The sequence below is a fragment of the Osmia lignaria genome, chromosome 4, assembly GCF_051020975.1.
Source record: "Osmia lignaria lignaria isolate PbOS001 chromosome 4, iyOsmLign1, whole genome shotgun sequence".
Lineage (NCBI taxonomy): Eukaryota > Metazoa > Arthropoda > Insecta > Hymenoptera > Megachilidae > Osmia > Osmia lignaria.
Window position 1 is genome coordinate 5,239,223 of NC_135035.1, and position 14,483 is coordinate 5,253,705.

General features: G+C 38.1%; 1 protein-coding gene across 1 annotated transcript in view; it reads right to left on the bottom strand.

Annotated features, from left to right (window-relative positions):
- LOC117603274 (uncharacterized) overlaps window positions 1–14,374 on the bottom strand; it is a 53,508-nt gene extending 39,134 nt beyond the window's left edge. Inside the window, exons 1-2 of the mRNA XM_034322259.2 lie at window positions 12,516–14,374; window positions 7,127–7,570 (exon numbers count right to left, since the gene is read on the bottom strand). Of these exons, the coding sequence (XP_034178150.1) occupies window positions 7,127–7,559 (433 nt within the window). The 5' untranslated portion in view covers window positions 7,560–7,570; window positions 12,516–14,374. The remainder of the gene's footprint in view (window positions 1–7,126; window positions 7,571–12,515) is intronic.
- Window positions 14,375–14,483: the final 109 nt, after the last annotated feature.

Sequence of the window (14,483 nt, forward strand, 5' to 3'; positions counted from 1 at the left end):
ATTAATTTTCGAGCCCTATATTGAATTATTTATATCAATTGAGATGACTACCGCGGAACGGCGTTGCGCGTCACACTACGCAGCGGGTCCCCACCGGGCCGGCATCCCCACTCCCGCGAGCAACACAGCATAAATACGATCGAGCGTCACGATTAGAGGCGAGTCGCCTCGGGGCCTCGGCCCCGAGAAGACCTCTTAAGAGGTCCGGACTGGAGCACCGGTAGCTCTGCGCCACGGCAATTTCCTGGCATAGAGATCACCGGCTGTCGGACCGTTGGCATTGCACTACGCCACGGGCTGGCAGCTCCCAGAAGGTCCATCTGCCGTAGGCGACTAGCTTCGCCATCCCCGTGGCAATCTCCCGGGATGACCAAGTTGGTGCATGTTCATAACGACCGCTGGTTACACCGCGGAGTTCCGAACACTAGCCTACACGGCACCGCATCCGGCCTTTGGCAACCGGCTCTGTGCAATCCCGTAGCTTAACCCAGGGTTGGCCAGAACTAGTCCTCACCTCGTCTGCTTAAATGGTTCTACCTTGGCAGGCGAGAAGACAGCCGCGCAAGGCAAGCGTGCAGCGACTCCACACCGCAGCGCGTTAATAGGTAAGACCCGCGTTAGTTTGTAAGATCTGCGTTAGTGTATAAGGTCCGCGTACTAACTGTAAGGGACCGGGATCCTGTCCGTAGCAAATAAGCATAATGTATATTTAGGTTAAAAGCGAAGCTTCATTCGTCGTTTCATGTACCGGCAAATTCTATATTGTAGCGACCAAGGCAGGAGACCTCCGCCGGCGAGGCCAGGAAGAAGACATAAAGTAAATGCTTAATTATATTCACCGAACAGGGCCTTATTATTTGCGAACCCTGGCACGGCTAACCCCGCCGCGGTGCGCACCAACCGAGTCACCCCCGTTACATGGCGCCCGAATAGTTTGGAATAGCGACAGTGGAACCTCTAGTGTTAAGATTTTAGGTATATAAGGAGCGAGCGAACGGAATCGAGATTACAATAAATCGAATAACCGAGAAGAGATGAGACCGAGCAGAAAAACCGGGCAGCAGAAGCAAAGAGTACGAGCCGAACCAGCGAAGAACAAGATCCACGAGACCAGAAGCAGCAGTCTACCATCGGCAGTCCAACGATCCAAGCCTACCAGCCAGACCGACAATCGGCTACGAGTAGCTGAACTAATCGAGAAGAACACCGGACCAGGCAGACATAGAACAGGATGAGCGGCATCGCATGGGTATACCGCTTGAAGAGAGACCAAGTAATCGGTGAACTACGTCGACTACAGCTCCCAACACTAGGGACATGGGTCCAACTACGACATCGTCTAGCAGGTTATGTCTGCGATCACCCGGAGAAATTTGTCGACTGGCCGCCAGACGAGCCCGGCTGCAATGAGGAAGTCGACCGAACACTGGAATACGAGGAGTTCCACGCAGAAATCGCGCGGGAATGGTTCCGCGCCAGCATGGGAGTACAGCCGGCAACGGCTACATCCACGCAAATCCGTGAGCAGGAAACGACAAACGCAGGAGCGGCCGAACGATCCGTAATACCACCAGAGACAGCCAACCACCTACCAGGAACCAACCAGAAAGAAAACCACCAACTACCAATGGCTGTCTACAACGACCGAATAATAATCACCGTCCGCATCGGGGATAACGATATCGAGGCCGTACTAGACACCGGGTCCGCCGCTTCCTATATCAGCAGCGAAACGGCGGGAAAATGCGAACGAGCCGGATGGAAAAAGGAGGAACACCACCTAACTACCTCCCTAGCCAATGGCGACATAACAACCATCTACGCCAGCTACAGTGGGCGAGGGCTTTACAACGGTATGCGTCGCAAGCACTGCTTCTACACCATGCCAACATTAGTGCACTCTATGCTCATCGGCATGGATTTACTACGCAGGTTAGGCCTGCAAGTCTGGTTAGGGAACCAGCGCATAGACAGGAAGGAAGTCCAGATTCCGCCAGCAAACCTCCCTGACCCATGTGTAATAAACGCGCCAATCGGTCTAGCCGAACTAACTCCAGCCGACCAGCAATGGCTAGACCAACTAATTCAGCGCGAAATAAAGGCGTTCGAAAAAGTACGAGGTCTCACCCCGCTCATCAAACACGAGATCCGATTGGAGGAAACAACTACAATCAAACAACGATGCCGACCGTGCAACTCACCCATGCAGAATCTCATCGACGAGGAAGTCGAGAAAATGCTGGCCGAAGGAATCATACAGCCGTCTAGCAGCTCGTGGAGCTCACCAATCGTCATGGCCAAGAAGATGAACGAGAAATACCGATTCTGCGTAGATTTCCGAAAGCTAAACCAGGTCACACGCAAAGACGCGTACCCGCTACGGCACGTAAATGCGACCCTGGACAAACTACGTGGAGCAAAATACCTCTCCACCATCGATCTAAAGAATGGGTACTGGCAGGTGCCACTCTCACAAGCAAGCCGGCCTCTGACCGCCTTCACCGTACCAGGACGAGGGCTGATGGAATTCGTCGTGATGCCATTCGGGCTACACTCGGCGCCGTCCACCTTCCAACAACTCCTGGACAGAGTAATACCTCCGGAGATGGCACCCCACACCTTCGTTTATTTAGAAGGCATTGCAATAGTGACATCCACCTTCGAGGAACACGTCAGGGTCCTAACCGAGGTCTTCCGTCGACTACGGGCAGCAAAACTCCGCCCGAATTGGGAAAAGTGCCATATGGCACAAAACAGCCTAAAATATCTAGGGCACATCGTGGACAGCGAAGGGTTCCGAACCGACCCGGAGAAGGTAGCCGCGGTAGCAGACGTACCACCACCAACTAACACTAAGGAGCTCAGAAGATTCCTGGGTCTCTTATCGTGGTATAGGCGTTTTCTACACGACGTCTCACAACTAGTGGCCCCTCTCACCACACTGTTGCGGAAAAAGACCAAGTGGACGTGGAGGGAACCACAGCAGCAGGCATTCGACGAATTCAAGAAGCGCCTCGTCGATTCTTCGGTCCTGGCCGTTCCGGACTGGAATAAAACCTTCATCCTGCAGACAGACGCGAACACGGAAGGCCTGGGAGCCGTGCTCACCCAGGAAGATCAGGACGAACGAGTCATCGCCTACGCCAGCCGGACCCTCAATAACGCCGAAAGAAACTATTCGGCCACTGAACTGGAATGCCTCGCGGTCAGATGGGGGATTTGGAAAATGCGTCACTACCTGGAGGGATACCACTTCATCGTGGTCACCGACCACCAATCCCTCAAATGGCTGGAAAAGATCGACAACCCATCCTTACGATTGGTCCGATGGGCACTCGAGCTGGGCCAGTGGGACTTCGAAATCCGCTACCGACGGGGACCGGAAAACACGGTCGCCGACGCATTGTCGCGACGGCTGCAAGCCGCTTGCGGAGTCAAATTACCACTGCAGTGCAACTGGTACAACAAAATCTACCAGGGGGTAAAGGACCATCCAGAGGAGAACCCAGAGTATAGAATAGAAGACGGGAAACTACTCCGCCACATTCTACCAATCCTGGACTTCAACGAGGCAAAACCCGGACAGCAATGGAAAATTAGCGTACCTAGCGATCAGAGGCAACACATCTTGGAAGAGACACACGACAATCCGATCGCCGGGCACCTAGGCGTGACCAAAACGCTCGCCCGCCTAGCACGGTCATACTACTGGCCAGGAATCCTACGGGAAGCCACCCAATACGTCAGAAGCTGCCACAAATGCCAGCAGTTCAAGGTAAGCCAACGAGTACCGCCAGGAAACATGTATTCCACTAATGTACAACAGGAAAACCGGTCAAAGACATCAAGCCCGTGGAAACTCCGGCTAAAACATTTACAAGATGCACGGGTACACCTGGCCCAGAAATTCCAACGCCAGCAGCGATACTACATCCAACGAAGACGCGACTGGCAACCGAAAGTCGGTGAACGAGTATGGAAACGCGCTCACACGCTGTCCAGCAAAGCGGAGGCTCGGAACGCCAAACTGTCCACTGGACCTTACAGGGTACAAAAAAGGGTATCTCCAGTATTATTCGACCTCCGGGACCACAGGGGAAATCGCGTGAACCACGTCCATGTCAGAGATCTAAAGCCGGTGGTCGCCTCTTCAGCCAGACAAACCGGCAACGGTGCCGCGAGAAGCGGCAACGCCGCCCCCCGCTCCGACCAAGCCCAGCCACCAGCTATAAAACTCCAGGAGCAATCGCAGGCAAGCCAGAAGCAGGGCCGAGGAGGTAGAGGCGGGCCTCCGCCGCCTAACACGCAAGGCAAGTGGGCAGCGACGCCACACCGCAGCGCGTAATAAAGAACACTGGCCCGAACGTGTCATACCCTCCTGATTTTCTCGACCGATCGCTCTCGCGCATTCATTCTCGCGACCGCGTTCACATCGGCGCCCGTTAGTATGTAAGACCCGCGTTAGTTTGTAAGACCTGCGTTTGTAAACCCGCGTACCGACTGTAAAGGACCGGGATCCTGTCCGTAGCAAGTAAGCATAATGTATATTTAGGTTAAGAGCGAAGCTCCATTCGTTGTTTCATGTACCGGCAAATTCCATATTGTAGCGACCAAGGTAGAAGACCTCCGCCGGCGAGGCCAAGAAGAATATATAAAATGAATGCTTAGTTATGTTCACCGAATAAGGCTTTATTATTTGCGAACCCCTACCACAACCTTGCGAACTCTGGCACGGGTTAATCCCGCTGCGGTGCGCAATGACCAACCGAGTCACTCCGTTACAAAATTAATCTTTTTCTTGTCCTGATGGAGTTGTACAATATCTTTGAAGCATCAATTTTAAAATCATAATACCAATTCTGCTATTAATATAATTTCAAGAAATAGTAAATGAATAGAATGAACCGCTGTCATTATCCAATATATAATAGGACTAGCTATATGTAACTAAGGACAAAAAATTTCATATATTCGTTAGGCGTGGAAACTCTTCTTCACACAGTTTACTTATCAGATCTAACCTCTTCGGATTATCACTTATTTCAGTCATTTAAACATCATTTAATTGAATCACACTTTAAAATAATTAAACAAGTCAAAGAAAACACTGTCGGTTTTTTTACCTAAAACCTCCATCTTTTTTCGAGAAGAGATTCCTAATCTACTTGAGAAGTAACAGAAATATAAAGAGTGATGGATAGAGATCATTTCAACGATTGAAATGCAATTTGCTTATTCAAAAATTAACCTTACATTTCATTAAAAGGGGCTAAAATTTAATTTGTACGTTTGTCGAAGGCTGGTTCAAACACGTCGAATAATCTAATCGTGCGGCGAGTAGCTACTTACTATTAAATAGTTTAGTGCATAGAAAATTGTCTGGACTAGTACAGTCGTGTTTTGGAAATCGAGAGAGATAAATAGATAAACACGACTAAATAAATAGATTCGGTAGGTTCAGGTAAGTGCTTAGTTACTAGTGAGTAGCGGGAGAAGCCTACCCAACCAGGAAAATCCAACGAAATAGATCTACTCGACTAAATCGTTTTACTAAACTACTCGAGTATTTAGTGTCCACACACAGTAAATTCTTAAGGGGGTAGATACGGGTATAGCAGCAAGGTGACATTACCGGTAAAAATGGGCCTAAAAAGGGGTTTACGGGAATACATTTTTCGTCCTTATATGAGAAGATTTAGGGCTGGGTGAGGGCTCATTCGAAAGAGGAAGGGTCCAATGTAGAGCGGTCTGGTCATGGTTCAATGAGATTGTGATGATATCTAATAATATGAGTGTCCAAAGTAGAGTAAAAATCGACAAAATACATTCGCAGAATCCAAGTATTTTTAAGCCACTAAAAGAGTTTTGTGACGCAAACGGTGACCAGACCGCCCTGCATTGGATCTTCCTCTTTCGAATGAGCCCTCATCCAGCCCCAAATCTTCTCATATAAGGACAAAAGTGTATTCCCTTAAACCCCCATTTAGGCCCATTTTTGCCGGTAATGTCACCTCGCTGCATTACCCGTGTCTATCCCCTTAAATTACTTGCTATTCGACTAAATTACTTGACACATGAAAATCAGCCTTTGACATAGTGCAGCAACCAATCAAATAACTAAATACATATTAAAAACTGTTTCAATGTTTTCTCATTTTTATTAACAATCAAATGCTTTGATTCTAGAAATATCACACCATAAAGTGCTGATAATTTTTTTTTTAAACGTGCTGTAGCTAAAGAGTTAAGAAACATATTTTTTATTTTAATATAACTTGGTAGTTTGACGTTTTAAACAAAACTGCCTCTTTTTGTGATATGCTATTGCATATTGATTTCTTCTAACAAGGAAAGTTCGGTAACTCGAGAATTCCGATTTTTTTTAAACTTTGCAATTTCAACTCAAGAGAAGTATAGCGCAATTTTTGTTTTTGGCCCAATTTCAGTTCTTCAGGGTGAAAACACCACCTGAAGGTAGATAGGTGTTTCCATATTTCTCTGTATATCTTTAAAACTATTGTAGATATAAAAAAATGATTATAATAAACATTGAATGGTTTTTAATGCTCTATAAAAAGAGGCAATTAAATTGATAAAAATTCTTTGTTTAAATAAAAAAATTCCCTCCACCACTGTTATTTTGAAAAATTTTGAATTCTTTGTCACGTCGAAAAATACGGAGAACCTTATTGTAAATGCAGATATGTATGCTAAATTTGTCGAACAAAGTGGTATTTAAATAATTTTAACCGATACATGTACTTTGTACGCCCATACTTACCACGTATGTGTGCGAGCACACATGTATAATATGTGCCTATTATAACTATTTTGTTATATCTACAATAATTTTAAAGACATACAGGGAAATATGGAAACGCTTGTCTACCTTCAGGGGATGTTTTCACCCTGAAGAACTGAAATTGGGCCAAAAACAAAAATTGTAATATACTTCTCTTGAGATCCCCTACAAATCTGCAAAGTTTAAAAAAAATTGGAATTTTCGAGTTACCGAACTTCCCTTGTAAGTATGTACACATTTCACCTTCAAAGCTATAATCCATGAAGATTCAGAAAGCCATAAATTTGAGCTATAAGAGAAGCAAGATGATCGAAGAATTCCTACCTGTAATCGTAAGATCCTCGGTGTCCTGTACCTCCGCCTTCAACATCCCCAACACTGTGCTCATCTCGTTCTCAACATCCGGTTTTCTATAGACTTCCGTCGATGACGTCGTCAGCGGTAATCTGCTTTTGCTTTTGTGTACAACGTCTTTTGCTTGACTCCTCGACGAGTTCCTGGCTATTGTGTTGTGACTGACACGACCCATCGCTAGAACAGTGTTGGCGAACAGACTCTGGTCGTTTTGATTCATCAGGAACGGAGTCGCCACACAGGACAGGATGATGAGGATCATCAAGGTGCCCATGGTGTATTTAATGATCCTCGGTCTCGGTTTGCTCGAGGTCTGAGGGAAACCAGACGATGAGAACTGGTCGGTTTGCGGCAGAATTGTGTACTGCAGGCTGGCATCGCCCTTTCGTACCGTTTTGTACATAATTAATAAACCTGTTGAAGAAATACATATTTTGATTGTAAATTATAAATACAAATACTGTACGAATACAACATGTCCCAACTGAAGGATATCACTTAAGTATCTGCATTGTTTTAAATCTTATGAAAAATTTAGCACAATTTAAATGGTTTTGAAAGGAAAATATTGTGAAGAAAAATGTTTTGTTTGTTCTTTTGCGTTTATTGTTTCCGAACATTTAATAACGCGAACCGTAAACTTTTATATAATTGTTTTGCAATTTTGTCTTCTATTGTTCACGGTTATTTGGAGATCATTATACAGGCATATTCAGGAGCTACAAAATGCAACAGAAAAAAATACTCATTTCCTACATGAAAAATGATCCCGACTTTGCAAAAAAGAAAATAAATAAAGAGTAAATAAAACATTTTTTTCCCGCGATATTCAACTTTAAAAATCATTTAAATTGTGCTATAAATATTTTTAATGACATTAGAAACAATGGAAATATTCTGGTGAGTTCCTTCAACTGGGACACCCTGTATATTGCATATTTTAAACGAGTCATATTTAAATGTACAGTATTGTAATTTGAGAAATTTCAAGAAATTGAATGAAAAAATGAATTTTATTTCTATGTATTTTTCGGTTAATCATAATCATGAAAACTGAATCATCTCGAAGTCGGTTGTATTTTTTGTTAAAAATTATTTGATGTACTTAAGAACTCTAAATATCTTTCCTCATTTAATATTCCATTATGAAAATAAGGTCTTAATAGAACATTGTTCATTATGCGACACCATACGTTTATGCGAAATTGTACTTGGAAATTTGTTTCCTTTCTCGCTTTTGGGTTTTCAATGCACCCTACGAGCATTATGGGTGTTGCTCATTGTATTATTATCAAAGCTTAATTCGTCCGTCCAAAAAATTTTTTTAGAAAACTTGCAGTCGTCCTTCCTAAGTAATCAATCGCAAAATTCAGTACGCCGCGCCGCGGCAAATTACTTTCTTGTAGCCCTTGTACTTTATGGTGTTTAAAGGGTTTGTAATTATGCAATTTTAGGATATTACGAGATTAGCTAACTGAAACACTATACGCGAAAATTACTTTTCATACCAAAGTTCCTTCGAAATGCAAGAGAACTTTTAACTTCTTATCTTCGGAAATAAGAGATCTCCGATTACAACAATTATTTTGGAAAACCCACTTTCCTCGAAACGCTTTGCAGGCAAAACAAGCTGATTTTCATTTGATTGCACTCTATCTGGATATTCTTCTAGATATTTCAATTTATTTTGTCATTCAAAACAGGGTCAAAATTTAAAAAAAATTATTCATTTTACTAAATACGTAATTTGGACGATGAACATTTTTATATACTAGTATATAGAATAGATTAACAAAAACTTTCAGTTTCAATACCTGTACATGTATAAACTTGCAAAAGCTAAATAAAGAAATATTATCAAATAAAAGTTGCACGGTAAAAAGGAGGCCATCAGATGACGTTAACAATCTTTCCCAAATGGAGTTGCTTCGGACTTCTGAAGATTATTTTCGTTTTCTCTTTAAATATTAGGATGATACATTTCTTTTCAGGTTAATCACATTTTCGGAACATTTCACATAAAAAAATATTAGTACATGATATAAAAAGAAATGAATAACTCGTGTAATATTTTATAATAAAAATTTGAAAAAGGTATAGTAATAATTGTTGATTACTTTAACATTATATTCTAATGCCTTTTTACGTAAGATGGTTTCGCAGAATTAGTATACGTAAAAAAATGTGATGTTATTTAAAAACAAAAACAAAAAAACAAAGATGATCTTAAAAAATCTCAGATGACTTCACTTGGAAAAAAAATGTTGACACCGTATTTATGATGGTTCCCTTTTTATTGTGCAGCATTTATTGAAAAATATTAATATCATAATTTTTTATTTGGCAAGGCGATAATTTGAACTGGTTTATTCTGTATATGTATTAGTTAAGAATGTACATAATTATGTATACGATGTAGATAATTGTAATCACTATCTACAGTTATTTTAATTATATGTATAATCGAATCTAGACCGAACATAACTAACCACACCATCTCTGTTCACCTTTATATTGATATATTTGCTCAATCCTTGACATCCTTAACCCTTTCGGTCATGGCGTCTTCATACAAGGACATACTATATACGTGCCCCCAGGGGCAGAGTGTATTATGTGACATTTTTCAAATTTTAGAGGAAAGCAAATCAAAGGTGCAAAAGCTTTGTAATTTTAGAACCCAATAAGCAATAAGATTCATTCTAACTTTAGCGGTAAAATTCAGTAATTTGGAATATATTGTTGAAAATCGTACACAAACATTATATATGTAAAATATTATATTTTTATGACAAAATATTTGCTACTACTTGTTAAATAAAATGACCCAAATACATCTGATGTTAACGTGAAATCGTACAAATTTTAAAACTTCAACTCGATTGCGGCACGGATTTCTGTTGTCCAATCATGCTGAGACTTTGCAGTTATCAATTTTCATCAAATGTCAAAATGTTACCCGGTGCGACGAGAAAAAAATTGGAAGTCAAAAAATAAGGAAAAATAATATGCATTAGGTTTTATCGAAGCAAAACTTTTTTCATTTTTAAATTCATAACACGAAAGTGACCTTCATGACCCCGATCACGATTCCTTAAGATTTAAGTATAACGATCTTCATGACCCCATCTTGATTATCGCGATCCCTAACCTGATCGTCTTGACCTTACTCAGGTCACATGACATCGATTGTCACTTTTTTCTTTTAAGCAATTAATTCCTTTCTTTTGAGCAATTAATTTAACATTGATAATTTTTGAAATATTTTCGATGATTTTCCTTAAAATTAAAACCTTGTATTTCACTTGGAATTAAAAACTTACATAAAAAATCAATTTCAAATGAAGATATTAATAATTTGCCATAAGTGAACGCGATAACCCCATTCTTCTCTCCCTATTTTCTAAGAGTTCTCGTCATACACTCATGTAAAAGATAAATATGCTTCAGTTAAAAGTAAGTTTTGAAGAAGAGGTCTCTTTAGTATGAATTTGCTAAGAATTCTTATCGTTTGTCAAGTGTAATTATTACAATTAGGTAATAACAACAGCCGAAGTTCGATTGTAATGGGCAGATTATTTTTAATTAATTTTATATAAAATGCTTTGAAACCGACTGTTGTGATAGCAATAACCCGAAGTTTGATTATAATAATTGTATCCTACTGCATTTATAATAGATTTGAAAATGATACTTTTTATCCAATAAGAACCTTGATTTATTTGATGTGATCTTTACACCTTTAATGGGTTTTGATGGAATCGGATATCTTCTGAAATATATGAGAATTGAAAATGCAACGGGAGTTTAAGTTGGATCATTATTTCATTGGGGAAATATTGACCCTGATCGTTTTTCCCTGAACCTAGAATTCTTTGGTTCTTAATAGTTTTAAACTGAGTTTGTTCTTTTTTATCATTATACTATAATTCGAAAAGTTTTCCTAAATACTAGAATCTCAGGTATTAGTTGAAATGAACTATCCTTTAGACTCATTTTGATTTAATAAGAATTTATTTTAATCTTATTATATTGATTTTGATACCGAAATTCAAGATACTTGTTATTTCTAAATTTATATAATGTTCAGTTGAATAAAAATTGTTTATATTGAATAAAGACGTTTTATGCTATTTTTTATAATACTAAAAGAATATGTAAATATACAAAGCAGATGATTAACTTATTAATTTAAAGTTTACAAAATATACATATATAATACTGAAATAGTATATAAATATTTAAAGTAGACTTCCTATTTATTAATTTAAGTTTTATAAAACATGTTATAATGTAATGCTATCTTGTAATTATGATGACCAGGTTTAAATAATACACAAAGTTTAACTCGTATAATTGAACGGATAGATTAATATTAACATAAATTTGATTAATTTCAAATTATTAAATAATCCTATTTATTTAATTAAATAACAATAGTTCGGTTTACACAAATTTATGAATTATTAGTAATCGATCAATAATAAATTAGTTCGTATCTTAATAATAATATCCTGCAATTGCTCATTACATACAATACAAGGAAATAATTATTACAGAAAATAATACAAATAACTTTAATAGAAAACTGCAAATAAATTATAATAGAAGATTGTAAATGTGGATAAATAACAAATGTGTCAGAAAGTTGTAAATATACAAGAAAATAATTATTACAGAAGGTCATACAAATAACTTTAATAGAAAATTGCAAATATATTGTAACAGATCATTGTAAATATGTGGATAAAAATTTGTAAATATACAAGGAAACAATTATTCCAGAAAGTCATAAAAATAATTCTAATTGAAAATTGCAGATATACAAGAAAATAATTTTAAGAGAGAATTGCGTGATGATTCGACGACATTTGTGACCTACCAGTAACGAAAACTCATTTTTCAAATTCCCAAAGGATTATCGAGCATGGTCGAGCTAAAGAAAGGACAACAGACCTAGACACGTTCCTGTGGGAGGAATCGATTCCCGATTTTCCTCTGCAAATATTAAATCACAATCCATTTAACAAACTATCTGTGACACCCAAAGATTAATACCGGGTTCTCAAAATTACAACAAAACAGGAAACAAAAGAAGAAGCACAATTGAAAAGGAAAAATCAAAACGTAATGATTCAAAATTAAGAGTCTTTAAATCAACAATAAATTCCATCGTTCATAAACGAGAAGATGAAAACAATAACGTGAATGACAACAAATATATTAATGACAATGTCAATGATGTTCACTCCTTTACAAACAAATGGCGAGATTCGACGACCCTTTTGTAATCTGGCCGAAAATATTATGAAAAAGAATGTGGGAAATAATTATTTAGAGATAAACAAGTAGTACTCACAATATGTGTACAACAGAAGGGGTTGGTATTCTCCGTTTCCACTTCCGGCAGGCTTCTCTGTCGGAACGAACACGACAATCCAGGACAGGCAGAACCTCGCCTGTGAGAGAAATTCTCCTGGAAAATGCGCAGATGCGTCTCACCAGGGGGTGGTGAGGCAATTGCGCAGACGCAACGTACAATTTCCGGAAGTCCGTCACCGTTTGAATGTCTTCGATAGACATACGAGGGACCAGTTTTGGTTCAAGGACGTTTCCAAACACCTCGACCTTGAACTTTTCTCAATATGATTCCACTTATGATTACCCAAAAACCGTGTTCTTCAGAAATTTCTTACCATCGATTCTTCTTCATGATTTCCAGCACAAAAGGAAAAATTAAATTTGATCGAGCGTTTAAACTGAGATAATTATTTGGCAAATGCATTTTTAGTAACGACTTTTGCACTATATTGAAATTAACTCTTTCAATACCAAGGATGACTGTAATCTTCCTATGCGAAATACATATACTAGAAAATTAAAAACAAAATGCACTTTTGATGAGAGGCACTTTATTGCAAATAAAATTTTACAAAGGAAATTAGTTTATTCGTATTTACATATTAACTTTCAGACGGCGGACCATGAAGAGTACCCCAATTTTAATTTAATTTTGTATTTCATATTGTTTTGATTTTTTAAATATTACACTGTTCCTTTAAAAATTATACATTTAACTTTAGGTTAATATCTTTGTATATGTTTTGTAAGTTTGGGACATGATTGACACAGGCTCTGCTGTTCAAGGGCTAAATTATATAACTTAATAAGCAAGTTGTAATGCAAAGGTAGAAGGGTTACATCACTATGGTAACTTCAAAATGATATTATAAGTAACTGTAGGATCGATTTTTTCAAAAAGTATAAAAATTACGAGATATTTATTAAGCAAACTTTTGTTTACAAATTCAAATTTAAAGAGATGAAAAAGAAAAAGAAATAAAATTGTTGCTCAGAGTTTGAACATCAAAACTGTGTTCCGGATATAGATTTTTGTTATGCAAGCCATACAAATTGCCTTTATGATCTAAGTTTGTGTTATTGACATTAAATTTATTAAAAAAGTACATATGAATTTGGTAAAATATTAATAAACTTAGAAATAGTGGAGATGTCAGGAAAATGCTTCATATTTGATCCTACAATCCAGGATAAAAATAAAACATCCTTGAGTATCTTTCTACCATATTTAATGTAAATATTAAAAATTTGTATCTCTATTATTTAAATTCCTGTTTCGCCATTTTTTTTCATATCTTTAAATTTAAAATTGTAGGCCAAAATTTACTTAATAAATACATATAAGAGTATCTTCCATATCTTTTATACTTTTCAAGAAAAACACTCTTAAAGTTCCTTATCATTTTAAGACTTCTAGTGTGATAAAATCTTTTAAGGAATCTTATAACAATTCAAGGAACAAGTGCAATCAAACAATGAATGAATGAGTTGCAGCACATTAAAATTAATATTTAAACTAATCACTGATAATATTGTTTAAACAAATGAATAGAGCGACGTATTAATTTCCAGTAATTATTTGTGGAAACTATGTTGTTAAAATTTTGTAACAAATTTTTCTAATTTTTAGACGTCGCGTCGCGTCGTCAATGTTTGCAAAATAATTATTCAATTTCTAACTATTACTTTGGAAACTGTTTTAATCTTTAATTTTGAATATGCAAATATATTTGTTAAAGAAATTTTAATGTATCAAAATATACTGATGTAAGTTAATTCTATAAATAATTATATTTTAAACTTGATAATAAGGTATAATGAATTATATTTTCTAACTATGCCTATTTTAATTTGTATCATTTTTGTTATATTTGTAGTATTTAAAAATTTATGATTTATATTAAAATTGATAAAAGTAGTTCTTAATACTAATAATGAAAATTATGCATAGAAATTAGACTTTATT